The sequence below is a fragment of the Haliotis asinina genome, chromosome 14, assembly GCF_037392515.1.
Source record: "Haliotis asinina isolate JCU_RB_2024 chromosome 14, JCU_Hal_asi_v2, whole genome shotgun sequence".
In the NCBI taxonomy this organism is placed as follows: domain Eukaryota; kingdom Metazoa; phylum Mollusca; class Gastropoda; order Lepetellida; family Haliotidae; genus Haliotis; species Haliotis asinina.
In genome coordinates, this window is record NC_090293.1 from 27,625,057 (window position 1) to 27,652,821 (window position 27,765).

Below are 27,765 nucleotides of genomic sequence, written 5' to 3' on the forward strand. Positions count from 1 at the left end.
AACGTGTACGAAACATCGTGTTTTTGCATAGAACATTGCTTTTGAGTTGATTGGCGTATTAGCGAATGATTTTGCGTGCTGCGAATAACGGAATAACATCTTAATTGACTAACTGAATCAAGCAATACTTGGTCCGTCAAACATGAGGCTTACAGAGACCTGGAATTCAATCAACCCTATTTAGGGCATATAAGGGGTAAACCAGTGAAAATCCGGGTTAGTATCTACATCATAAAAACAGGTGTACAGGCCAGTGGTACATTGCCCATTGATTTCATTCCTTCAAATACGAGATTACCTTTAACACTTAACGTACCCTTGAAGAACCGGGTTAGAGCTGGTCTTCAGCAGCTATTGCATGACGTAAGAGGCGACTAAAGGGATCAGGTGGTCAAGCTCGCTGTCTTGGTTGACAAATGTCACCGTAACCCGACATAGATGCTCATGCTGTTGATTGGATTGTTTGCTGTTGATCACTGGATTATAGCCACACTCGAGTGCATGTATTTACATATCGCCGTCATATACCCTGTCACCCATGAAAATTGGGTGGTCACCACTTCGTTGCCACATGTCATCGGTTCCCAAATGCGCAAATCGATGTTCATGCCGTTGATCTCTGGATTATCTGGTCCAGACTCCATTATTTATAGATAACAGTCTCGTAGCTGAAATATTGTTGCGTACGGCGTAAAATTACTCACTTTACACGTAGGCTTACTGTAAGCATCATCTACTGAAAATTTCAGGATGGCGATAGTGCATTACACATATCCGTAAGGGCAGGTAACTACGCCATGACCCAAGCATTGTTACAGTGCAGCGCTGATCTGGGAAGCAGAAATAAGGTGAGCTACAATATGACTTCACTACTACTCTTTTTGTCATAATACTGAAGAATATAATACAAATAATTTAGAATCATATAAACGTCCCAGGTATATCCTTGCTTCTTCACTTGTGCATTCCTAATGTCTAACTTTGCGTACGCTTTATTACATTGGCAACAATTTCAATGTATTCTTGGTAAACATTAGGTCACATGACACTTGAATTCAGTGTACGAAAAAAACGGTAAAGCTCAAACTGATTAAATCTGAGCAAATGTTTTTTTTATTATTTCGAAACTGAAATAAATATTCAAATTTCTTAGTCAACATAAAGTTAAGTGTCCCGTTCCACAAAGCCATCGCAGCGGTCAGATGATCGTAACTTCCATTCTTTAACGCAGAGTTACGACTCTTGTAGCGCTACGATCGTTTTGAGGAACGGGCCCTCGGTGCCTACTGTACATATTCAGATATTTGACTGACCTGACCACAACGTTTGACTTTGTCTTTGTAGCTGGGTCAAACACCACTGGAAATTGCAGAAGGGCCCATCAGAGACCTGTTGCTAAGATACCAGGTAAGCGCTTAAGCTATTCTGTGACCCATATATGTCAACGTCCCACGGTTTTGTGTCATTTAGACCTAGATTTGATCTAATTTGACGAGCCAGTCACATTACAAAAAGTGACAGATCTGCCAATATCGATATTTATCGCGTTCATGCCTTCTGGCGTTTTCGCATATTATAAATATTTTGCTTTCGGGTAGAGGTAATGACCGCAACATTCATCCATTGTTTAGTGAGTGAGTGAAAAGAGCTTTACGCCGTTTTGACCAATAGTCCAGCAATATCACGACGGAGGACTCCAGGAATATGCTTCAAATATTTTACCCATGTTGGGAATCAAACCCGGACTTTCGCGTGTTTAACGATCGTTTTAAACTGCTTGATTGTACATAGGAGTTTTGCTTGTGAGAGATGCACATACAAGTCTTATTCAGTCTGTATCCTGTGAATCCCATAACTTTATCATCTGTTAGATACAACGCGATGTGGTCTGATAACTGTAGAACAACTTTCGGTTTGAATCCACGTTATTGGGATGCATCGATCCATCCTCAGCCACCCGATCATATCAGTCACCCGTGTAAAGGGCGTCATGATATTGGTGGACCATTGCGCAAACAACATACATTTAACTCTCTTACGTCATGAGAATAAACGTTCCTTGCTTTGCCATGTATTCCATTGACTTTGTCCCCACCGTTTTCAACTATTGTATACTATACTTCAAAATTCAATGTATCCACTTTAATTTGATATCGAAACCTGCTGCTGGAGTGAGTACGCTTTCAGCAACATTCCAACACTATCACTGTGGGGGACACCAGAAATGGGCTTCACACATTATACCCATGTGGGGAATCAAACCCGGGTTTTCGGCGTGACGAGAGAACGCTTTAACCCTGCCCAACCGCCCATGTGACAGTAAATCAGAGATAGTAGATGAAGAAAACAAAAAAAACCGACAATAGCAACGAGTGATACAGAAGGCCACAATCATAACGGGAGTGGGCGCAACCATCAAGGGATCGCAGCGCTGGCTACGATTGTCGTAAATCTCTGCAAACGTTTGTGAATGTTATAGGCCTATACTTGCTTCAGTCAGGTTCGTGAACAACTCCTCCATATTCTATGCTGAGATTACATTATAAATTGCTTTCTGGATTTACCATTGTGAACCCCAATTCTGGAATTCACGCCGTCAAATACCTGTGTGCTTGGCCGTGTGTATAGGCCATCGAACGTCTTGCTTTAAAGGTCCACAGACGTGACAAAAATGGCGAGTTGTCACGAACATGGCGAAATGTGGGTGAGCGCTTGTGTTCAACAATCTGGGTGGACTATGAAGGATCGATATTTTGCAGATTTCTAAATAAATATGGTCGTTATCAGCTTCCATGTGTTTTAGAGGTTTTCACTGAAGATGCGAAGTTGGCCAGTTACGTTCATTATTTTCAGTATTTCTTGGAAAACTTACACAATTATTTCTCCGAAAGTCAAAGGCCATGCTGAAATCTACTGTCGACCAATCTCATTAAAGTCGGATCAAAGCTCTTGCTACCGCAAAACAGATATCCGTTGACATCCCATTACCGTTCACGTCAGAACGATCAGACCAACAACAGCCATGGTTAACAGATTGGAGAATTGACAGCCCAAATGCGTTTCTAATCGCGCAGCCCCGAAAAAGATAACACAGTGTATTCTGAACGACACTTATGAGCGGTACGAATTATTCCGTCGCAAGCATCGCCCATCTCTTGCTTCACCAAATTAAACATTTGAGTCGGAGGAGACAGCATATGGTAATCACTGTATTGTGGTCTCAGCCATCTGACATTCCAGAATATCCTGTAGTTTATTTTCCAAATTTGAATCGATATTTCTCAACGTCTTAGTTTGGAATGGAAGTCGACAGTTTGAAAGTAACACCGTGAAGCTCGAGAAAGTTGCTTTCTGATTGGGTAATAACGACTTTTTGTTTCCACAGTTCGCAACATGATCTGTAATTGCATGTCTCATACTTTTGTTCACAAGTAGCAAGAACTTGATCTATTCTTTTGCAGAGGCGATTATAGTTGAGAATGGTGCTCGAGGGTGGTGTGTGTGTCTGTGTGTCTGTGTGTCTGTGTGTGTGTGTCTGTGTGTTGTCTGAATGCTGCTAATGGCGGTCATGTGGTTTCATTCCTTATGGAATGTGCTAAATAATGATACTAAGACAGCGTTTACTCGAAGTTTCAGGCACCATTTGATATATGCTGAACAGCAAAAGAAACGCAAGTTTCTAAAAATGAAATACCTTAAGAGAAGACGTTCATGTTTATGTCTTCTATTTAAAAACGTGACAAACACAGACTGTCTGTAGACAGATAGATAGATAGGAGAACTTTGAAAACAATAATAATATAAATGTAAGACAACATTTCTTTGCCCTTTGTTGCGTTTTTACTACGTGTGAGAATCTGAAAATCTACCACGAATCTGAAAATTGTAGTGATGATTACTGATGTACAGGGAGGTGTTGTCCAGGCAGTGGTGCAGGGGAAATCCCAGACTCTAGATCGCCTCTGCAAACACACGTGGTGCAGCGTTGGAGCTGTCGTCAAGGTAACGTGTTCAGTTGTCAAGGTAACGTAATACGTCCTAATGGTTGCGTTTTAATTGATACTAATGCAACATGTTGGCATTCCCTCCAGGAGTCTGTGAGTAATCAAATCTCAAACAATCAAACCAATGGTTGACATCATGGACATCCAGCCACTGAATCAACATGTTACTAGTCGAAACCCTCGCATCCCTGTCTGTTTCAAGTTAGCATATTCTTCAAGTGATGAAGGTTTCTAACACTGTTGTATTTTTAACTTAACGTGAATAAAAGTTTGGGATAGATGAAATACATTTCAGAAAGTAATATTTGCACATACGGGTTCAATTATAAAAAAATCTGACTTCCTGCAAAGCACTTCCCACAGAATTCCCTCTCCGCAGATCCTTAGCTACTGGACAAAAAGGTACACAGTTTCACCAAACAATTACAACCTTGCTAAGCTGAAGACTCTCCAGAACACTGCAAATTAAGGTCTGAGATACACCCGTGACACCCATATCAAATATCTCCAATTCAAATGACCATTTCTTCATTGTTTCTCTAGTAACAACCGACATACATAGGAGGGTTCCTTAATATTACCCGGCAGTTTCTTTATGACTCTTGAGACACAGAATTTAATCGTAAAAGACTCGGCCATTTTTTTCCCTTCTTGATTGAACTAACTGGGTTCCTTTTTCAAAATAAGACGATTGTGTAGAAATCAGGTAATTTTGTAAACAGGATTTAAACCAAGATGTATGTGTACCTTACCAAATAAGGTTCCTATTTTGGCTGAGGCTAAGTGAGTTTCTTCGGTCGATCATGAATAGCTTGCTGGGTGAAACCGGGCCTAAAGAAACGGCACCCAGGAAAATTAGAGTACTCGCACGTTCCATCAGTCCTGACATGTGCCAATTCGATTTTCTACAATACCGTATTTACCCGAATGTCTGCGACTTGTGTATCTAACACGTTCCTTGGGAGAATTGTATGGTCGCTGTATGTTTGACAAGGATTTTTGTGTGTTTAAATTATTGTACTTGAGCTGATTCACGATACGTCTAGATGTATTTGAGAAAACACCAGTAATTGGCATCTGTGAGGGGCTGTATGTGTTTAGTCTAGTTTAACTGTATTTCAATCACCAGAACTGGCAGGTTCTGGAAGGCCCTAGGATTCGAACCCAGGACAAGTGGATGCGGAAACCTAATATACACAGTTTGAGTGTTGGCGCTTTGGGCTAAGATTTACTGTAATACATTCTTCCTATTTGCTGGAGCAGGTATGTCTAAGACCCACAAAGAGAGTTCAGTGATTGTCTCCACGATCTAAGAATGTAGACATCAGCTGCTGCTGTTGTCGTCGACGAAAACCAGAAAACTTAAGAGCATTTTTGTATGGAACCTTTACAATCTGGTATCCCCCTTAAAGCAGAACAATGCGACAACGCGACAAGTCCCTTCTGGGATTCCTTAGAAAATGTGTCTCTTTCTACAAGCCTGTCAGTAACCCTCACTCCTGTTCAGCGCTATGTACAGTGCATCTCCTGGATGGATTTTACCTAAATATTTATTATTAATGTTATTATTATGTTCACGCCTATGTTTCATTGTAAACCAAATAGATTCTGTAGAGGGTGGCTGTTAGGTTTTCTGTATATTGTTCTATATAAACAGGAGAGGGCCTATCTAGCTTACAGAGAGGGCCATATTATGTATGATCTCATAGATTATAACTGTGAAAGGTTTGTTGTCACCAGGAAGGCAAGACTCTGCTACAACTGGCGATGTCGCGAGCCGAGATCGATCCCAGGGCCATCAACTGTTGTAGAATCCTGCACGAATACAAGCCTACCAGTGTAAGTTATAAAGTGGCGCGTACGTATATGTGTGCGTGCGCGTGCCTGCGTACGTGTTAGAGAGACTGAGTGGCATCGGCGATCCAGCATAGACGTGTGTGTGCGTGTGTGTGTGTGTGAGCGCGTGCATGCGTGCGTGTGTGTGTGTGTTACAGAGACTGAGTGTCAGCGGCGGTCCACTAGAGTAGGTGTGTGTTTGTAGAGGTGAGCACTCCTCTTTTGTCCTGAAAGTGTATTAAATGACTGTTACAAATATGCAAATACACGGTGCTGTAATTTTCTACAGTTACATTACCTCTAAAGGGGTTGTCACAAATGTTCAGCAATTTTAGTCTTAATCTTTCATTTTACTTATGATCTGCTCGTACCGACTTTACTTAAAGGCTGCCATATGTCAGAAAGCAGGTAATCTATCACATGTCGTCCAGACAGCACAATGGGCGGAGATGAATGTCTGGCAGGTGGTAAACAATCATACGACAAAGAAAAATTGCAAATGACACAAAATTACACCTGTGGCTGCGCCCACAGCGCCCAGATAGAGGAGAATCAATAACATTTATTAGTTGAGAACTGATTGACAGTCAAGAAAATGATACGATTTTGCACAGTTTGTCATAAAATGAATGTATTCGTTGAATTCCTGCATGTTTATAAAACGAACACTTATGTACTTCTTGGCAATTTCTTTAAAGTATTAGAAGCAGCTTGAGGCTAAGGTTAGGAGTCGAGGGAGATAAGGTCCTCGTCAGTGTTCATACAGGAAGTGACATCATTTAACCGGAAATGCTTATCTACTCGTCTCATTGAGGCGAGGACAGGGATGGGAGGCTTTCTAGAGTGAAATCATACTGATTTGTGCTTGGGTGTTCTTCGCTCAAAAAATCGTGGAATGTTTCGGGTCGAACGGCTGAAACGTGGTATGTTTTTGTATTTAGTTATGTCTAGTTTCCTTTCTGAACCTCACACAGGACCTGATCCACGCGGTATTGAGCGAGGACGTAGACCTCTTAAGGGAGATGCTATCGACAAGAAAAGGATGTTCCGTCAACATACGATGGAGGGTACGTCATGGATACGGAGAGAGGCGGGACAATTCTATTCGGAACATAGTACTTCATTGAAGGGCGAGACAATTCTACTGGGAATATAATACGTCATGGGTGAAGGACGGGACAATTCAACTGGGAAGATAGTACGTCACTGATGAAGGGCGGGACAATTCTACTGGGAATATAATACGTAATGGGTGAAGGACGGGACAATTCTGTTGGGAAGATAGTACGTCACTGATGAAGGACGGGACAATTCTACTGGGAATATCGTACGTCACTTTGAGGAGCAGTATGTCATGTCATGAGTAAGCATTTAAGGATATTGCTCGTCACGTCTGATGATATTGTAAGTAAAATCGGAGAATAAATCAAATATGTCTACATGTTTCCACTGAACAGCAGACACATTGCTGAAATAACATTGAGTTCAACGGTCGATCATGGCAGTGGTATGTATGACCGATGTTAGTCTTTCTCGACAGGATCGCCTCGGACCAAGCCTTCTGTCTCACGCTGTAGAGAGTAGTAATCTCGAAATAGCACGGTTGCTGGTTGAAGCGGGTAGCAGAGTCAACCGGGTTCGACTCCGAGAACATGACACAGTGAGTTGCTGAAGTGTTTGTTTGTTTGTTTGTTTGTTTGTTTGTTTGTTTTTCAACGTCGCACTCAGCAATACGCTTTTTAAAAGCGATGAAATGCGTCAACATGTCAATTAGGCCACATGTGAGTCTTGTGGTAAAATGCACGACTGGGTTGTTGAAATCCAGGTTGAATCGCAGTAAATGCTTTCAACAAGCATGGGTTCCTGATACCAATTACAAATCTTGAAGGTTTGCTGATTTCATCTTTGTGAGTGCTGGTTCATGTGCGTGTACGTGTGCGTTAGGGGCATGAAACTCGGAGGCTAACCGTGACCTCCCAGTACAAAGACTATCCTTTCTTTTCCGTTATAGTGGTGTTGTGCGGGAACAATAACCTTGAATAGATCAAGGTTATTTTCCCGGTATTTCTTCAACTGAGACATAATCAGCAAATTGTTTGTGATGCAGCTAGGGCACTCGTGGATTAATGTAAAACCTGCGTTTCTTGCAACTTGAGATATAAGAGTATGGGTATTAGTAAGGCTGAAGGACCCCCTGTGACGTCCTCCTGCCATTTTAACGCATAGTCACGATGCCAAGTTTGTGAGTTTTTCAAATTAACGCATCAAATCTTTTTAAGACGTCCCATCTTACTGTGAGAGAAAGAAAAACGGGCCTCCTCTCTCTGCAAAGTCGTTCTTCGACTGATCGATTTTATACCGACTATACCCGCTACAGAGAGACCGGTTTATTTCTCAGTAACACCGAAAACGTATGTTTTTCCAACTCAAGTTCATGTTTATCTTTTCGATTCTGACGCTATTTATTTATTTATTTATTTATTTATTTATTTATTTATTTATTTATTTATGATTCCGCCATGCTGAGTGCTGCGTTAAACAACAAACTTACTAAATTTGATCACTCTGATGAATACTAACATGTAACAGTATCTGCGCGTCATCCTCAATCTAGCGGTGTTAATCCAAAAGTACTTGTCCATCATACCACCTTTTAAGTGTCAACAAAGATATTATGATTTTTTGTTTTGCTGCCCCTGACTGCTACCATACTGTCTTCCAGGTGTCTACAACGGTGCCATTGTTCCATAAAGCTCTGCAGAATGGTGTCAGTCCGGAAATGGCCAAGTATATCTTTGCTGTACAAGATTATGCGGAAAGGACGGAGAAAGATAGTGTGAGTCAACCAAAAGGACCAAAGTTCTGCCAAAAAGAAAACATCAGTATTTTTCCTCACGATGCCATTTTACGAAACAAAACATGAATTATTTTTTACGTGTATTACTGCCACACACTGCGTGCTCTGGAGAATTCTTGCTCTAATGGTATCTACACTGGGTATTGACATGTCGGTTGGATAATACTAGTATATATTTATGAAAGGTCTGAAATGGTATTTTGCGTTAAATAATGAATGAAGATGACTTTTAGTTTGCGCCTGTCCACTTGCTGCACAAAGTGAGCCTTATGTCGCAAAACCCACAACGAAACATACACACCTACTTATGAGGTACAGTAAGCGAGACGATGTTTGTTAAGATATTTACATATGTATTATCCCGGGTCTTGTTCTACAACCTTAGCCCCCGATGCTGATTAAAGTTATGTATTAGCATTGTAACTCAAGTGTTAAAACTGATAATTAACTACACTCATAACGACCCCGCTTATAACGAAATGTCGGCTATTGCGAACTGTTGATTTATACCGGTACTTTATGTCTTCTGAACATGTTTTCAAAAAGACGGTTGTACCGAACTGAAATTAGTGGTCCCTGTGAGTTCCTTATGGCCGTTGTTTGCTGTATTAAAGATGTTCGATTCTGTTTTCCAGCATGGTAACACTGCATTGCTCCAGGCAATAGAGAAGGGGCTATCGGAGAGCCTGATACACTGGCTGATAGTGGCACATGAAGGAACCTGTCTCATGCATAGGAACCAGGTGAGCTATGTCAAATACGGGAATCTACGCTGGTAGTCAAAGTAGTCAACTGCTTCCGACATGTTTAATTTTCGAGATACACCAAATAAGAAAATTGTCCCCACATGCCTACTTTTGATGTTAAAAACTTATGAAGGATAAGAATCTTGTAAATTTAATCATACAAAGCGAGAGTCGTTTGGAGATCTGTTTAAAGCCAGTAAGTGGGTTGGCTTTTATGCTGCTTTTAGCAATATTCCGTCAATATCAAGGCGGGGACAAGAGAAATGGACTTCACACATTGAACCCGTATGGGGAATCGAACCCAGGACTTCAAGACAAGCTAACGCTTTAACCTCAACACAACCTCACCACCAAAGTCCACACAGACGAGAATGCTTAAATTATACAAAGATAGCGAAATGCAAATAATAGAGCTGCTGAAATATCGATCCACGCGAAGGCAACGTTAATTATTCAAAAGATGAAGTCATCCGTCGTCTTTAATTTAAACTTCATGGCCAGATCCGTGTTTTGATTTTGCCATTCCACGCAGAAAGTCCGATTTATGTGCGTGATAAACAGATTAGCATGGAGGGGAGAATTAGACCTGCCTGTGCAACATTTACTCCAGAAATTTCACTAAGGGGAATCCCATGATCGATAATCATTAAAGTAAATACTGCAAGAGACAGTCTTGAAATGTTGGTTACCTTTAGCTGCAAAATGTCATAGACGCGCGGTACTAAATTTAGTTAAAGATGGACATAAGGTTCAAAATAGTAACGGTACCAGCAACAAAGACTACACAATTGCTTTGGAACGACCACTGTACCAATCACATAACTAAACTTATACCGATCCTGTCAATGGGAACTTAAATGGCCTATAAGTCGCTATGGTACCAGTCTCAAGGCTACACAATAAGCAACAATAACAACGGTACCATTGACCAGGCTACGTAATAACCTTGGAATAGTCATGGGTCAAGTCAAGCGGCTGCAAAATGGCCAGAAATAACAAGAGTACCAGTCTCAACAGTACGCAACGGCCTACCTATAATTAATCACAGTGCCATAACAGTCTTTGAATAGCCAAAGACAGATAAACAATAACCCCCTGGGCCTAGATTTTCGAAGCTCTCTTAGCGCTGTGTTAGTCGTAAGTTAATGTTAATGTATGGCACTTACAACCATCTTAGCCCAAGACCCAAACAACCCGAAACTCTAGGCCATGAAGCGACCAGAGGATCCGTTGTACAATATGGACGTGTGTTTGTTACAGCACGGAGTGACGCCCCGGGAGCTGGCCGCACAGAAGGGGAGGACTGATGTCGTGTATACGATAGACAAGGTACGTCCACTCAGAACGTTCGAACGTCACGGTGTATAACTGGGTTTGGTTAGGCCGACTGCTAAACGTCGAGTATTTCATCTGATCGCCAGTGTCTGTGACGTTTCTGATTGATCTCACCGTGCACCGGGTCCATGTTGCCTGTCACTAGTTTGTCTGGTCGAACACAGTGCACCCTCGGTATAATGCCCCCCTGGATATAACGCCATGTTTTGCCAGAACGGAATTCCTGCCATTAATGTACCATGGTTATAATGCCAAACTCAATATAATGCCATTTGTCAATGTAGGGTCTTTTTTCGAATATTTTCCCCCGGTTATAATGCCAAGTATAAGGGCTTCATGCAGTGTAATGTCTTAATTGGGCAATTGACATGACTCAGATTAATTGACTCATTAATGCCTTAAGTAGTCATGCTTCTCTCCAATGTAGCTGGAATGTTAAAACAAAACTCACTCACACAGGCTCCTCTCCAGTTGGCCATGGAAGAATCATTCCTACTAATGTCAAACGTTGCGTCATCGAAACGAAGAGAGATAGCATCACTATTGATCTTCAAACCCCAATGCTTGTCAGAAAATAATAAGGCCTCTCTGTATTTAGAGGCCGAGCGAGACATTCATCCAAATCGTTTTGTATAGTTCTTTAGCCAAACCAGAAACCTTTAATCGTGAGTTCGAATCTCTGCCAGATCCGATTACGTTTCAACATACCCGTGGGTTTCATACAAAATTTTAAACGCCTGATTGAGTGCTGCGTTTTGCAATATTCCAGCAAGGCGTGAGGAATCGAACCCGGACCTTAGGCTTGAAAAGCGAATACTTTAATAATGGGCTACTCTATCGCCTCTTTAAAAGGCCTGCACTTCCACCACATGACACAGTGATAAACTGTCTTATTCAGTTCTACTGTAGACGCTGCAGCGGACCATATTTTCAAATGAAGCAAATTTTGTGCCATCGTAGCTATATATATATATAACACTATCGACAATAGTGGCATAAAACAATATTCACTCACTGATTCTGTTACTGTTTCAGTTCGTTGAGCAGCAGAGTATGAGGTTCTCCCTCCTTTTCCTGCCCGTCCATTTCTACGGCGAGGACAACCTCAATATAACGCAACTGGTAGGTCAATCATTTAAAGCATAGCAACAACTACCAGTGAAACTGCACCCGCCTCGAACAAGGATCGGTCAATTCCCAAACGGCTCGGATCTAGGCCTTTTGTAACAAAAACCAAGATCACTATAATGCGATTGGCTCAAAGACGGACCGATGACTTGCAGTCCTCCCGGGCTATGCTGTATGTTATATCGATGCTATTACCCAGCATTTTACAAAATTTCATGCTTTCAACGATTGACTTCAAAAATGGATCTAAACCACCGCACTGCATTACGCGAAACCCAGTCCCAGTCTTCTGTTGTCCCCTCGCCGTCATATTGCTGGAATGTTGCTAAAATTAATCTCCCTCACTCAGTCAACAGCCCCTGGACAAAGACTGACACAGCTCCTACAGCTGACTGATACAAGTATAAAAAGAATCGTGTACGTGACCATAATCCCCATTTCACCTCACTTCTTTAGACTTTTTGGTACTACATGTATCTTGAAAAGAATATTTTTGAGACGCTTCAAGGAATTATCGCTTACACATGCTTGGCAGAAGGGCGTCTCTCTGTGACGACGCAGTGTGTCCTGATGGCATTCTACATGATACAGTTCTTGAAGATCTTGGTTAGAATTGGTTTTCAATAACCTATGCCTGTCGTATTGGCCAGTGATCGGATGGTCAAGCTGGCTCACATGGTTGATGCATGACCACGTGTCCCAGTTGAGCATCGATGCTCGCGATGTCAATCACTGGTTTGTTTGCCCCAAATTGGATTATTACAGATTAGCGTCATCAACTGAGTAAACAACAGACAAAGCGTAAATGTAACCGATGAGAATGAAATTGGTCTGAAGCCGCTTGGAACAGTATTTTGGTTATAGCTTTCGGTCTGTTTGACCTGGGAGGAAATCACGAAGTAAACCAGAGACTGTAACGACTTTGGTGGTATGTACGAGCACGGGCATGATGACATGACCTGGACTCGAGGTGCATCTTCGAAGAGCGACTCCTGAATACAGCAACCCATGCCCTTGTGTAGCGACGAGAGACTGGGTTGACTGGTTTATCAATATTTACCTTCCCACCTATTGTGTTAGTGAACTGGGTATCTTCTATATTTGCAGAGCAGTAAGTTCGCATGTGAAGCGGGAGAGAACGGAATTAGACACGCCATTCAAAGTGTTGAGGTAACTACATCGACAGATTGAACTAGATGTTGTTCGACATAGCGAATTTTCAAAGATGTGATGACCAATGAAGATGCCGGTTAGCATTGGTTTTCAGCAGCCAATGCTTGGTAAAGGCGACTAACGGGATAGGGTGGTCAGGCTTGGTGGACATTCGTCATTGTATCCCATTTGTGTAGATTGATGGTCATGATGTTGATCACTGGATTTTCTGTTCCAGACTCGATAATTTACAGAAAGCATCCATTTGGCTAGAATATTGCTTAGTGTGGTGTTAAACAACAATCAAACCAATATATATTCACGTTATGGATGTGATATTTTTTTCCTTTGATGTGAACTTTTCAGCACCACGTCAGAATCATCAGTAGATTTTCGAAGCTCTCGTAGCTAAGATAGTCGTAGATGCCGTGCATTAACCTGAAATGGGTCAGGTGGTCCACTTCACCTTCAAAAGAGACTGAATATTTAAAAATCATTTTTGGACTAAAGGATACCATCACAGATGCTAACTTTTTTATCTCTTGACAGGCCCGCGGGTTAGCAATGTTCGAAGCTGTTGCCAGGGGTGACCTCGCACAAGTTCAAAACCTTAATGAAGCTAATTATCAAGATAAGGTAAGAGTTAAAAGAATGCTTTCTTTGAGACTTCATAGCTCTCTTGGAGTTTCTAACTGTTATCTTAAGGGACATTCTTTACTGACAGATAGGATATCTCTTTACTTATCTTATTTTCTGCGGAAACCTATTAGGGCCACGCTTCGCTATTATTCGGCATCTTGTATCTTGAAAATTCAATTTGATATCTTAAAAATTCAACATAGTATTTTGAAAATTCATAATAGTATTTTGAAAATTCAACTTAATTTTGTTGAATATTCAAGAAAATATCTTAAATATTCAACTCAGTAGCTTGAAGGTTCAACTTACTATCTTGAAAATTCAAATTAGTATAATGAAAACTTGAAAATTCAAGTAGATATCTTGAATATTCAGCTCTGTATCTTGAAGATTCATCTTAGCATCTTGAAAATTCAACCTATCTTTGTTGAATTTTCAAGTAGGAATATTGAACATTTAACTTAGTACCTTGAAAATTCAACATAGTATCTTGAAAGTTCAAGATAATTAGTATTGAAGTGAAATGTTCTATGTTCATCGTATGCCTTTCAATCTTTCCTTTACATGAACTGTGCCGAACTTGCCGATGACAATGGAGCAAAGCACTTCCGTACTATTACACTACCTCTCCGGAGTTAATGCGTGAAGAACGTTGAGGAGAATACATTGATAAGTGACTTTCATTAAGCTTGCAGACAAACATGCCAACTCGAAGCACTCTTGCATTTCTCAGCAGTTGTTCCATTGACGCGTTTCCATAAGGTATGCAGTATCCACAGACATTAAATAGAAATACATGTCGTAATGAACAGACGTGACACGGATACAGACGCCCCTTTTAAATGAATATCTTTCTTCGTTTGTTTTCAGAATGGCTTCACGGCATTAACAAGAGCAATAGTGTTCGCCCAACCGGAAGTGACGAAATATCTCTGCACTTCCAGACCGGAACTAAAATGTATTGCAGACAACGTGAGTGGTTCCATTCCAGCATTTTTCAGCTACTGCAGTACATTCGAAGGAAATAGACTCATCCAGTGTAACTAAGTGCCCTTTACGCGAGGTAAAACTGTCTCCTGCGCGTTCTGCTGTCTAGTTTAGAGTTGTGATTCAAGAGCGAATGGTCTCGAGCCCATTTGCAATCCTTGCGAGTTTAATTCCACGGTCATTCCAATGCCAGTTAATCTGTCTGCTTGCTCAGGTTTTATTATGCTAAAACACGATTACATTAATTATATTGTCTCAATGTTGTGCCAGAAATACCAAATACTAATTTCCAGTCTCGACCTAGCTTGGAAATGACCCTTAACGATCGGGTATCAGCGCCAGTACTGTCGTACTCTTGATCAGAGATAAATGGTCATCCGTCCCAAGCAATACTCACGGCGCATATATTTAAGAAAACTGACTCGTTATCTGCACAGACATTACCTCGATTGGAAAAGTTGTTTCGTATGTTAGTGAGATCTCTTGTTTTCTTGAAGTGAGTGAATGGTGTGGGCCGCCGTTTTTAGCAATATCACGGTCGGGGACACCAAACACATTACACGTTGTAATCATATGGGGAATCGAACCCGGAACGTTCGAACGCTTTATCCAGTAGACTACCCCCTACAACCCTGTTTTCTTCAAAACATGTGCACTGTATTACCTTCCGATAATATACACTAAAGTACAAAAGCTTTTAAATCATTCTAGGAAAACGGAAATTGTCGGTTGAAAATTGTTTTGATTGTGATTTACATGCTGCAAACATTGTGTTCGTGATGGAAGAAGAACAATCTATGAGTTGAAATCCCATGCTATGCAATGTTAGAAGTAATTCAGACTGGAAGGAAATACAAGACATTGTAACGAACACTGTAAACCACAACCTTCAAATCTGAGGTCGTGCATGTATCACAAATAGCATTTCACTGTCGGCTGATAAGGGGAGATTTAGATCAACACTTTTTTAAGACCAATTCAGGACTGCACGATGTGGTAACCAGTTTCGTTCCAGACATCGTGATTACATGTGTAGGTCTAGATGTTGTTAAACTATTCTGGGCCCAGACATAGTGATAACCAGAGAAGGTATAGATGTAGTAAAAAGTGGTCTATTTGTAGACATTGTAATAACTAGTTTAAGCCTGTGCGTCGTGAAGACAGGACCGGATCTTTACGTTGTCTTTAAGTGTTACGCCGCACTCAGCAACATTCCAGATATACTACCCAAAAAAAGAAACGCATAGGTGATTTGTATTTCTGAAAATCGATTAATAACCTATTATGTTCCAACAATCGTCAAAATATGTGCATAACATGATTTTACACAATTGGACAAGTGATTGTACCTGAAAATGTTGATTTTTATGAGATTTCTTACAAGGATTAGAAAGGCATCGCCACAACGAAAGAGAAATCACCTTCCGCTTGAAATTGTGCAGCAAAGAGCATTCGTTGTCTGGCAATAAAAATCCTTTACTTTCAGAAATTGGCATTCGTTTTGAAGGCGCTTCAAGGTCAAATCACTACCTCACGTCTTGACTCTTGAGTCTTGACATCACCATTCAAAGAATGCATGCTCGAGATCTTCTGTTTCCAGGCGTCTGAATGTTAGTCTGAGCAAGATATCATGGCCTGCAGCTCGTTGCAACCAAACAGGTATAGCAAATGACCATCCCCGTACAGGCAGACCTCGAGTTACCACTGCAGGCCAAGATCGGTACATCCGGGTACTACGGTTGCATGATCGTACTGCCACGGTTGAGAGCAGCCAGGGTGCGTGGACTTCGGAGGATATCCGGTATAACTGTGCGGAACAGACTGAAAGAGACTGATTTGGGAGCCAGCTGCAGGAAACCTGGCGTTTCGTGCTACGTCATCACTATCGCGCTCACCATTTCCCTTATTAAAAGTATCCACTTGGTTCCACAGACATATCCTTCTTCAAACTGGTGTAAAATTTCATGTACTAAAGTCTGTTGGTGGACAAGCTATACGTTTGAAAATACAACATTTTCACAACAGATTTTCCCTCTATGCGTTTCAATTTTTGGATAGTACATATGGCGACGATCTGTAAAGAGAGTCTGGACCAGACAAGACAGTGATCGATGAGCATCGATCTACGCAGATGGGACACATTGACGTGTGTCAAGGAAGCACACGACACCCGTTAGTCGCCTATTACGACAAGAATAGGTTGATGAAGACCAACTCTAGCCCGACTCTTCACGGGTACTTTAGGTGTTAAGGGTAATCTGGTATTTGATGGAATGAAGTCAGTATGCACTGTATCACGGGCCTGTGCACCTTTTTCACGTATGATGAAGATGATACTTTGGTTGCTGGATGTGAGCTTGTACTTACCCTGTTTCCAGTGTAACCGGTATCCGCTCCACTACGCATTCGCTCTGCCAGATGACCAGTTGATGACCTTCGCACGGATCTTGTTGGACAGAAATCCTGAGGAAATTGAATGTCGGGTTGACAAGGTAAGACAGATAAATAATGAAAATAGAGAGATTCGCTGCAAGTCCTTGAATACATATGCAAAAATTGGTACATATATAATGCTCAATATTTGCTAAGAGTTGGTAGTTGAGTGGAAGCGTTGACCCATCATTACATTTATTTTCGGGTGACGTGTATATTCAGGTTCGGGCGAGGCAAACGAGTACCTGAAAGTGACTGTTAACTTTCTATCGTATCACTCTCACTTTACCTTGTCACGGAACTCCCCGGGGAGTTGAGAAAGAACGACCCATGCGCACTCATATTAGTATCGTATTCGGTGTACACGTTATAAACTTAGCCATTGAGTCTGGCCAACTAATCCAATCTTACGACACTCTTTTGGGTGCCGGAGCCTGTTCTAATTTATATAACTAGTAAACAAGCTGAAAAGTCAAAATCCATAGTCTGGCGTTCCGGAGACCCTCGGGAGACTCCGTAAAGAAGTAGTTGCGGAAGGGGCCGAGCGGTGGCTAATAAGACAGTTATACCACGAGTGCTGTTAATACCTTGCGTGACGTGTGTTCCAGGATGGGAGGTTCCCTGTAGACTACAAGAACCTGCGAGACACTGAGGAAATCAGATGGATACTCTACGACGCCAGAACGCTTGATGCTCACGGACAGGTCAGTTTGCTGGCATGCACACAGACCGCATACTTCATGGCCTGGAGTCTATTGTTAGTCTCTTCAAGACGCTGTAGCAAATGCCACTGGTGCGGTTATAACTGAGCGGTACCCTCACACTCTTCAACAGAATAGGCAGGGTCGCGTCGTGACTGTTCAGGACCGCTTCGCGGCTCTCGGCTATATCTGCAAATGCCCATGGAAATTAGGTGTCCGCTTTAATTTGAAAACGTTAATTATGCTAATTAGCGAACCCGAAATCCACTTCCATTCATCACCCTTATTAGCGGTACAAGTTACATTGCTGACATGCATATATGGTCGGTAGATTATAAACTTTTCACCACAGGACTTTGGTAATGACATCATGGAGTAAGCTAAAAAGCTGTAACAAATAAGGTGTCCATAAGTCCATATAAACAACTAGGTCCATACATTAACACATGTATTTTGAACGGTCATATTATAGCAACATTTCAACGGTCATATTATGGCAACATTTGTGCTTGACGGACCTGTTATTGCATTTTGAAAGGAAACTAACTAACTAACTAACTAACTAGCAAACAAACAAACAAAAGAGAGGTGTCATGGAGAAATGAATCAACATTAACAGGACTGCCATTTTATCACTAAAAATACTATATTTGAGAAATGGGGGCGCACACTGCACCCCAACCCCCAAACCTCTAGATCCGTCTATGATATTCACAGGATCATAGACGTGTGTATGTTTGATTGTTGTTAGTTTTGAGTAATAACATGCGTCCTTTAGCAATATTCGGACACTTGTCCGTTTGATGATATACTGTTAACCTGTCTTTGTGCAACAATTTTTTTCTTTGGCTTTGCAGCAGATATGCTTTCTGTTACAGAGAGGAACTCCTCTAGGGGAATGGCCTCCAGGGTCGGAAACGTCAGCTCCACTGCAAGAGGAGTAGAGAAACATGGTGTACTACGTCTCACAATCGGCATATATGGTGCGGCAACGTCACAGCCGAACTCGCGTGCTTCTAAGCCTGCACATTATCTCTGACAGACTTGTTTGTTAGTTGTGTTTCGGTTAATAATGCTTTTTAATGGTCTCAATTTAAAACATATTTTTTTAACAAGATAGGGTTGGGAGGATGAGTATATTAGTTGTCCCAGTTTTCTATTTTATCATTTTGGCATTATTGTGACAAGCAAAGACGTCTTTGTGACAAGTGACAGATATGTTGACACAAACAGCGTTCACATGGAAACAAGGGTGCTCTGTTTTGAGCACCTGTGACCGTTGCTGTTACAAGGTTTGACATTTACGGATCAGACACCGAATAACATGTCCCAGAAGCATAATATACAAATTGTGATTCATTTTGTTTAAAAAAATAGTTCAGTAGCATAGCTCAAAACTGGATTGCTCTCCTGAAATTACCCTGCCTTTAGGTTCAGTGGATCTGGAGAGATGCAGAGACTAACTTCTGGCCCAGACTTCTCGAAACAAACTTACGTTTTTACATAATCAGCGTCTGTTAATTTGAAACAAGGGATTTTTAACTCAACTGCATTTTTAAAAACAACAACAATACAACTTAAGTATTCTATCCACCAAACTCAAATTGTCGGCTATGTCTGAGTTAAACATCGATTTCAGGAAAACGCATGTTTCTGCTTGATCAGAATCTCTAACTTGAGTCAAAAGTCAGACTTAAGTTTGTGTCGAGACATTGGGGCCTGATACTGAGACATAGGCTCATTTTCCACAGGACATAAGAAACGTGTAATATTATGACCGTCGATTCAATGGGACGTTTCCACTGTAATCATATGATGTCTCAACAACAGAATTCATGTGTTTTAAGCTTGTTTGAGGGATTAGTGGGGATCATGTTTTCTAATCTCACCTCCCTCACAGCCACCCCTTCACTATGTGGCCAGTCCGCGTTTGTCGTCGCCTTGTGTGTGATTTTACGACTCTTCAGTCGATTTACTTCACAGTAACGTGTATCGTCTCTTTGTCCTGCTGCAATTTTAGACTGTGATATTTGTCCACTATGTATAAATATTTATTTTTGTACACATTTTTCATACAAATATATTTCAAATGTATACATTTCTTACAGAAGATGAAATAAAAAATGCCACATTTATTTTGTGCAATTTGGATAATGGATACATTTTGGGACATTCCACAGTAAAATACCTGGTTAGCTATTCTCGAAGCATTCCTAGACCAATGAACTTCTTAGCCCATTCTTAACACATTGGCTACGGTCAAAGTTAAGAATTCGTAGGGCCACGAACGTTTCGAGAGTAAGGGCCCTGCATCGACCAGAGTGGCACCAGATGTGATCTTGAAAATAGATGGTCAGTGTGAGTACCACAGTTGACACTCAGTCAACTTACTGTGTACTCCTGGACGTACACTTTCACGGCCTTGAAGAGCTTACAGAAGTGTATTCACCTTGGCAGCTAAGACGGAGCTAGGTAAGACTGTTTGAGGGTGAATTATATAATGTGTAGAAATTAGAGGATAATGTGTCTTATTGAATCTGGACTATACAGTGAGTGAGCGCATCTTGTTTTATGTCCCGGTTTCCCGGTTTATTGTGGCTGGCAATTCATCATCTTTTCAGACATGTCAGTGGTTGATGACAACAGTGAAAGGTGTAATGGGATAAAAAATGAAAAAAAACAACAATTATCTAATCACACTGCTCCCATGGCAAGAAAATACAGTGATTAAACCTGTACACAACAGGTTTTGTTCTGACATGACAGTCTAGTGGATGATATCATGAGCATTGATAGGCGCAGCTGATATTTGACATGCTTCAACCAACTCAGTCTGACATGACAATCTAGTAATTCACATGAGCATCAACCTGAGCAGTTCAGATTTGACAAGCATCAACAAGTTCTCTGTCTGACACAACAATCTTGTGGTTGACATCATAAGCATCTACCTTTACAGTGGAAATATGACAAGCATCAACAACCACTGAGAATCAAACTGTAAAATCCAGTAACTGAAATGATGAGCATCCAATTGTGGTGCTGAGCTAAATTCAGGACGGTAGAGTAGCCTGATTGTTACAGCATTAGCTTGTCATGCTGGAAATCCAGGTTCAGTTCCCAGAATGGGTAAAATGTATGAATCTCATTTCTTGCACACATCAGGGTAATACTGACAAGCTGAACATAAAACATACTTATTCATTCTAATCCGCTCTTATCAACCAGGAACTAATTCCGTCGGTAAATCCTCATGGGAAATCACAAACAACAAGAAGAAGTAAACCACAAAATATATTTATTAAATAAATAACATTTGTAGATCACAGAATATCAGACCAACTGCAGCAGTGTGCAGTCACAATCCATTCATCACAGACACTGTACACACACACACACACACACACACACACACACACACACACACACACATACCTCACAGAGGTATTCAGAAGTAGTACCACATACCACCGCTCAAGGCAAAGATACAGCTGTCATCTGCCAAATTATTGAGTTTTTTTTTTGTATGTTTAAAAATATCTTTCTGAAGTTTGAAAACACTTGGACAATAAGAAAAATAACACATTCTGCTACACAAAATTTGTAAAGTAACTTTGAATTATCTTTTTAAAAGTTTTATCTCAAGGGAAATAAATAACTGAAAAGGTAACACTTACAAGAAACAAATACATTAACTTTCACTTCAAATGAAAACTTCATGTTTTAGCCACAAAGATATGAGGTGACTGATAACAAGATCGTTCTAGAGAAACATGATTACATTTAATATGCAGTGGTAACACCTGTAAATAGCAACCTATTGCAACATGCTACTGAGACATTCTATTGTGGCCAAATATTTTTTCGATTTCTTCTCCTCCAGTTGTCTCATCTCATGTCATTTCCCAAATGTATAGTTCCTACAAAATTAAAAGAAACTGAAGTAGTTTCAGTCACTTCTGGTAAATGAAAACAAACTTGAAACCTAGATAATGTTTCTTTAAAAGGCAACAGGGACGGAAAACCCTAAATCAAAGTGACCGTATCTGGAATTTTGAACTGCACATTTATCAATGGGAGTCAATTATTAAACAATCAATAGTAACACACGCTATCAATGCATCAATAGTTTTTCATTTCTACAATCAATTAATTCCTGTTGGTGCCTCAATCATTACAATGCATCGATAGTTTGATGTATTACAGCCCTACTATGTATCCTACTATATTTACTGTTAACAAAAAGAACCCTGAATTGTTAATGTTTCAGCAGCTTTCTACTCAATGTGTCCTTATTGACACATGAGTAAACAAGATACTCTGATATACCAGCTGATGAGACAGATAAACTAATATGACAGATAAACAAATATCCGGATGTCTTAAAACAAGCACTGAACACACTCAGCTGTGCAAGTGAATGCTGTTCTGTTCACAGGTATTCATTTAGCATTTCTTGAAGGGATGCCGTTTCCTTGACAACTAGTCACTGGCATGATCAAATGTTTAGAAAGCAACGAAAGTGTTGGGATAGTGGAAAGCACAAGCACATGTTGTCTTGCCTGATGAAACACTCATGTTGTCCAGGCAGGGACGATAATCTTACAAGAGTCTTATTATTCTTGAATTGTACTCTTGTATTACACTGTACACTTGTATTACACATATTCATCATGTTACACATACAACCAGTTCTGTGTAAGACATGAGCGTCCATCAGAACACATATCAGACATCATTAGAATAACCCATTTACATATGCAAATGACATCTCTTCAAACGTAAACATGGCACTGGATTTTGTGGATTTCCAAAATGATGGATACATTGATTTCATACATTTGTTTGTATATAGATGTAACTGGCTGCTGATTGGTTTTAGCTGTCAGTTATTTGTAATATATTTCCAGTTGGAACATTACAATCATTCAACATAGACATTTGAACCGTAAACTGAGAAATAAGACACCATACCGTGCACACATTCCATACTACAGTCACAATAGGCCCTGTTCACAAGCATAAGGTCTCAGTTCAGCCACCAATATTCTGTCAGATGCTGTCATTCATGAAACTAATGCAACATGAGAATGTAACTTGTTCGAATCAGTATAGAGACATATCTGAATTCTTTGACAATTTGTTGTTTAACACATCACTTAGCTATTTTCCAGTTGTGTGATGGCAGTTTGTAAGTAAACCAGTAATGACCAGACAATCCAGTGATCAAAAGCATGAGCATGGATCAACATAACTCTGATACGATGGCACATGTCAACCAAGTCAGGGAGTCTGATCACCTGATCCTGTTAGTCATGGCAAGCCTGGGCACATATTGGATCTGGACATATTAGAGTGAATTATTATTTTAGGTTCACGTTACATGGGTGGCAACAATACTCACGATAAACAATGTAAATAAGCTGTCTTAACAATGTTTCATTTACCATGGTAATAACACAACCTGTCTGAAAGAAAACAGTGAATTATCCCCAACTGCTATACCATATACGACTGCTGGGTGAGTGCCATTTCTGTCACATAAGGAGTGCAGTGGAGCCAAAAAAGTATAGATGAAATCGAGGAATTTTAATTCAAACATACAATCACTGGATCCTTACACATCTAAGGGAGGCAACTCAGCACAGTGAATTCTGACTCAAAACAGTCACTGTGGCTGAAGAACAAAGAGCTGAATTAATAACATGTGAAACATACTCTAGAAGAATTTTATCTTAGAAATCTGAAAATGTAAACATGGCCTTTGAATGACATTTCAATGATGTGAAAACAAATTACAACAGGAAGCAGAGTAACACTCACACTACATCTTGCTCCTATAGTTCATTCCAAATACCAAAAACCAAGCAAAAAGATATTTTAAGCAATTGTAACCATTAAAATTCTAAAGCCAAATGTCTATGTCAGATCTACCCTTTACCTTATATGCACATGTACAAAAGTTTGGTTTGATAATGTTTGACAACTAAACAACTCATTGTTAACCTTGTTCACACATCAAATAACCTCAACATCACATTCTTCATACACAAAATAATAATAACTTGCAGGGGTGTGAATCATGCCATGTAATTTCAATCAGACTGGCAAAAATACATATCATTTTCGCAAAGTCATTTGGCCCAATCATTGGTTATAAACAACTGATATTGGACCAGTGAAAGATTCTACCACAGAAGTAAACAGTTGTGCCACTATACATGTCAAATACACAAGCTTTGACATATTTTGATTATTATTATTATAAATATGGTAAAACTAATTACTAAATAATTTTCTTCACCATGTTTAGTTTTTCTACTGGCAGCATTTGGAAGAAAATATATTCTTAAAAACCTTCAGTTCTTCCAGATGCTTACTGACAGCCAGCAAGTTCTGGAACACAATTACAAGCATGAGCTTCCATTAGTTCCAGTATGTGTTACTGTGTTGTTTTCAAATATGCCAGATTGCTATCATTTCTAGGACAATGGAGTAGTCTTGAGGTTACAGCATTTGCCGATCATGCTAAAGACCTAGATTCATTTCTCTACAAGGTAAAATACGTGAAGTCCATCTCTGGTCTCCCCTTCAGTGATTTTGCTGGAATATTGCTAAAAGCAGATAAAATAATTACTTGACAGTGACCATTGACTACATTACTGTCTGACAAAAAGATTGAGTGTTGACTTTTATATTACCTGCCGTTAGGATCAATAAACTGTGTCAACCAGGAAAGCAAACTAGACCCCTCATCCCGTTATTTACTGAAGGCATGGATGCATCACATCATGCCTACAAAGTTCCACCACACATTCATCATGATCCTAATCTTTCCACATTTCAGTGAGGAGCATGACACACAAATGGACAATAGCACTTGTTGAAGACAGATAAATACATAAATAGTGTCAATATCATTACTTCTGATATATATCACAAAGACAACAAACTGTATCATGCTAAGTTTTCAACAAAACATTTCCCACATTTGTCAAAACAAGTGTAGAAACTATCATGTTTCCAAACTACTGTACAAAAACATGCAGATAAGAAGACTGATGGAAAGTACACTAAATATTTCAGTTTTGGATAAGCATGGTACCACTTCTAGCAGATAAGTATACCAAACCTTATATTTTTAATACAAGCATAGGTTTTCTGATGAGAGATTAATGGAAGAAGAACATCACAGCTGTATGTAAGTTGACAGCTATGTCAATTCATGTTTACCGGCAACCATGTTAATTATTGTTGACCTCCATGGAAATGTGCCTTGAGACAATTTAATTTTCAACATGGTACTTTCACAAAGACAAAATACACCAAGCCTTCATGTCACAGATATAATATGATGGTGTACACTGGGAAATTTAGAAATTTAATCTTCTACAGTACAACTAACTGAACACAAGGAGTCATTTGTCATTTGATTTTGATATTAGGATTTTGACAAATACCCCTTCATGCATTAACCAGATCACTAAAATGCTGAAGTATTATCACATGCAGAACAAGCTAACATTAGAGTAAATATTAATAAACTGAAAATATTCCACTGCCATGAAAAAGGTTAACCTGACTACGGTCACTCAAATTTGCAGCGATGTGCAAATGACATGGATGATTTGTACAACACTTAGTGAAATCCCAAAAATATTCCTGATGTTTACTCACACCATATTGAAACATTTGAATATCAAAACTGAAAACAATCACTCTACTTTAACTGTTCTCCTCTTAATAGTCTTACATCACTTTTACTGCAGATTTACATATGGCATTTTTCAAACAATAACAATAATCATCATCTCATCATAATCTAATAAATATCTTGGTAATCTTCACTCTTCACTTTCCTCCTCCATGTCCTGCCCATCATTTCCATTATCTTCATCATCATCATAGTCATCATCTTCATCATCGTCTTCATCCATGTCAATGACACGACCTTTATTGCTGGTCTGATTTATTTGATGAGAATGATATACAGGATTCTCTATTGCAGATAAGATAAACTCATCCAAAGTTCTCTCAGTGCTTTCAGCCATAAAACGAATAAACGGATGAATATCACCCTCGTTCCCCATCTGAATTGTCTCATAATACCGCAGACGGTCCTCTACCCTCACTGTCACAGGCGGAAATCCTGCCTGCATCAGAATCAGATTCATCAACAACCTTGAAGTCCTCCCATTGCCATCATAAAAAGGGTGAATTATCACAAGTTTGTAATGAGCAAGAGCGGCAAATTCTATTGGATGGAGCTCTAATGCATCCTCTGAATTCAACCAATCTACAAATTGGTTCATTAACATTGGCACATCTTTGGGTGAAGGGGGTTGAAAATCTCCCACAAACACTTGAGTTTTTCGGATTCTCCCTGCTTCTGTAGGATCAACATATCCAAGGACACGACGATGAATGTCTAATATATCCTCTAAACATAATTGTCCTACACGACCAAGTAGAGTACTGTTTATGAAACTTAGAGCAGCATCAAGACCCAAGACCTCGTTTTGCTCTGCCAAGCTCTTTCCTCCTACAGCTATTCGGGTCTCTACAATTGACCTAGTCTGTGCTAATGTGAGAGTATTTCCTTCTATAGCATTAGAATGATATATATGATAGAAATAGGACTCTTTTTTAGCTCGTCTTAAACCAGGATGATTTGGAGGCACACGATATAGTTTATCCCGTTTCTGATCAATTCTGTTGAAAGTTCTTTGATCAATTTCTTCTACAACTGGTTGTGTTCTGCGTCTGTTTTCCAGTGCTTTTTCATGTTCTGGATGAGCATGGAGAGCTTTTCTGTAAAGATGGTCAGCTTTGACTACGTCATGTTCATGCTTTTCCACAAATTCACCATAGGCCGTTAGGATGTCAGCGTGTAATGGGTCAAGAGCTAGAGCATGTTGGAAGACTTTTATGGCCTTCTCAGTTTTCCCTTGAGACTGAAGATCCAAGGCTACTGTCAATGCTGCCACAGCCTCTTTTTCAACCTCTGGAAAAAAGACATATGAATTTAAGTCAAAATTCACTTTAAAACTGAGCCATAGTTCTACAGACAATAAGACCCGCAAAGGTTGGGGTGGAATAGGCCTTCAGCAACTCATACATGCATAAAAGGCGACTCTGCTTGCCATAAGAGCCGACTAACAGGATCGGGCAGACATCCCCTAGGCAAAAAACAAGAAGTTGGTGTTCATGAAGTTGTATGTTGCGTTTGATGTTAATATCGTTGTCGGCAGATAATACAACACCAATACTCGGTAACTGTGATAACATTTCCCTTGTAAACATGGCCAAGTGTTAGCTGACTAACTATCATTAATTATCATTGCCAATATCCCCTTGTTTCATGCCAACCGCAGGTACAAATACAAACGTTGGAAACTCGTTTTACTTTCACTTTATATATGACAAAAGGAATTTCACTTTCAAATATCAACCGATCAATCAAAACACATCTAAGTTACCTGGGCTAATCGGCAGTTTGTTTTTCGGCCGTAGAACTAGTGATGTTTCAGGTGGCATAAAGGAGATAGAGGGTGATCGCATCTGAGAAGTTGACAGCTGGTTTTTAATGAGAACGAAGATCGTCATCAGACGGGGTATATTTGTCACAAAGTAAGCGACACCAACTCCGGACAGTAGAAGAAATATAATAAACGTTTTTGACATTAGTCCAGATGAGTACATCTTCTTCAGATGTTTATAATGGGTGGAAAATTGTTTCTCGGCGCAACTTGACAGCCATTCTGCCATGTTGAAACCGGAAGTGATTCAATACGTCAAGCAGCCACTAAAAGACTCAATCGCACAAAGCCACGGAAATGAAATATACTTAATTCTTATTATTATTTTTTGCGTATGCATACTATGATTTTCAACCCTCATATCATCTTTAGGTATCCATATATATTATTTGCAAAAAGGAATTAGAT

The 27,765-nt window shown here is 40.0% G+C and overlaps 2 protein-coding genes across 2 annotated transcripts in view; one reads left to right on the top strand and one right to left on the bottom strand.

Annotated features, from left to right (window-relative positions):
• LOC137261323 (putative ankyrin repeat protein RF_0381) overlaps window positions 1-19,953 on the top strand; it is a 44,368-nt gene extending 24,415 nt beyond the window's left edge. The window contains exons 5-20 of the mRNA XM_067799058.1: window positions 750-848; window positions 1,345-1,407; window positions 3,910-4,002; window positions 5,745-5,843; window positions 6,815-6,907; window positions 7,381-7,500; window positions 8,563-8,676; window positions 9,333-9,440; window positions 10,704-10,772; window positions 11,814-11,900; window positions 13,014-13,076; window positions 13,608-13,694; window positions 14,568-14,669; window positions 17,063-17,176; window positions 17,726-17,821; window positions 18,697-19,953. Of these exons, the coding sequence (XP_067655159.1) occupies window positions 750-848; window positions 1,345-1,407; window positions 3,910-4,002; window positions 5,745-5,843; window positions 6,815-6,907; window positions 7,381-7,500; window positions 8,563-8,676; window positions 9,333-9,440; window positions 10,704-10,772; window positions 11,814-11,900; window positions 13,014-13,076; window positions 13,608-13,694; window positions 14,568-14,669; window positions 17,063-17,176; window positions 17,726-17,821; window positions 18,697-18,762 (1,473 nt within the window). The 3' untranslated portion in view covers window positions 18,763-19,953. The remainder of the gene's footprint in view (window positions 1-749; window positions 849-1,344; window positions 1,408-3,909; window positions 4,003-5,744; window positions 5,844-6,814; window positions 6,908-7,380; window positions 7,501-8,562; window positions 8,677-9,332; window positions 9,441-10,703; window positions 10,773-11,813; window positions 11,901-13,013; window positions 13,077-13,607; window positions 13,695-14,567; window positions 14,670-17,062; window positions 17,177-17,725; window positions 17,822-18,696) is intronic.
• Window positions 19,954-21,099: 1,146 nt separating this feature from the next.
• On the bottom strand, window positions 21,100-27,595 carry LOC137261884 (protein adenylyltransferase FICD-like). The gene is made up of 2 exons (XM_067799690.1): window positions 27,298-27,595; window positions 21,100-26,822 (listed from the first exon to the last, which is right to left on the bottom strand). The coding sequence occupies exons 1-2, from the start codon at window positions 27,584-27,586 to the stop codon at window positions 25,663-25,665; spliced, it is 1,449 nt and encodes a 482-aa protein (XP_067655791.1). The 5' UTR covers window positions 27,587-27,595; the 3' UTR covers window positions 21,100-25,662.
• Between the last annotated feature and the right edge of the window lie 170 nt (window positions 27,596-27,765).

Bases quoted from the DNA above. Each gene is read 5' to 3' on its own strand.
- LOC137261884 (XM_067799690.1), bottom strand. From the start codon at position 27,586: ATGGCAGAATGGCTGTCAAGTTGCGCCGAGAAACAATTTTCCACCCAT. The intron at 26,823-27,297 runs GTAACTTAGATG...TCTTTTTTCCAG, and splicing joins CAAACTGCCGATTAGCCCAG to AGGTTGAAAAAGAGGCTGTG.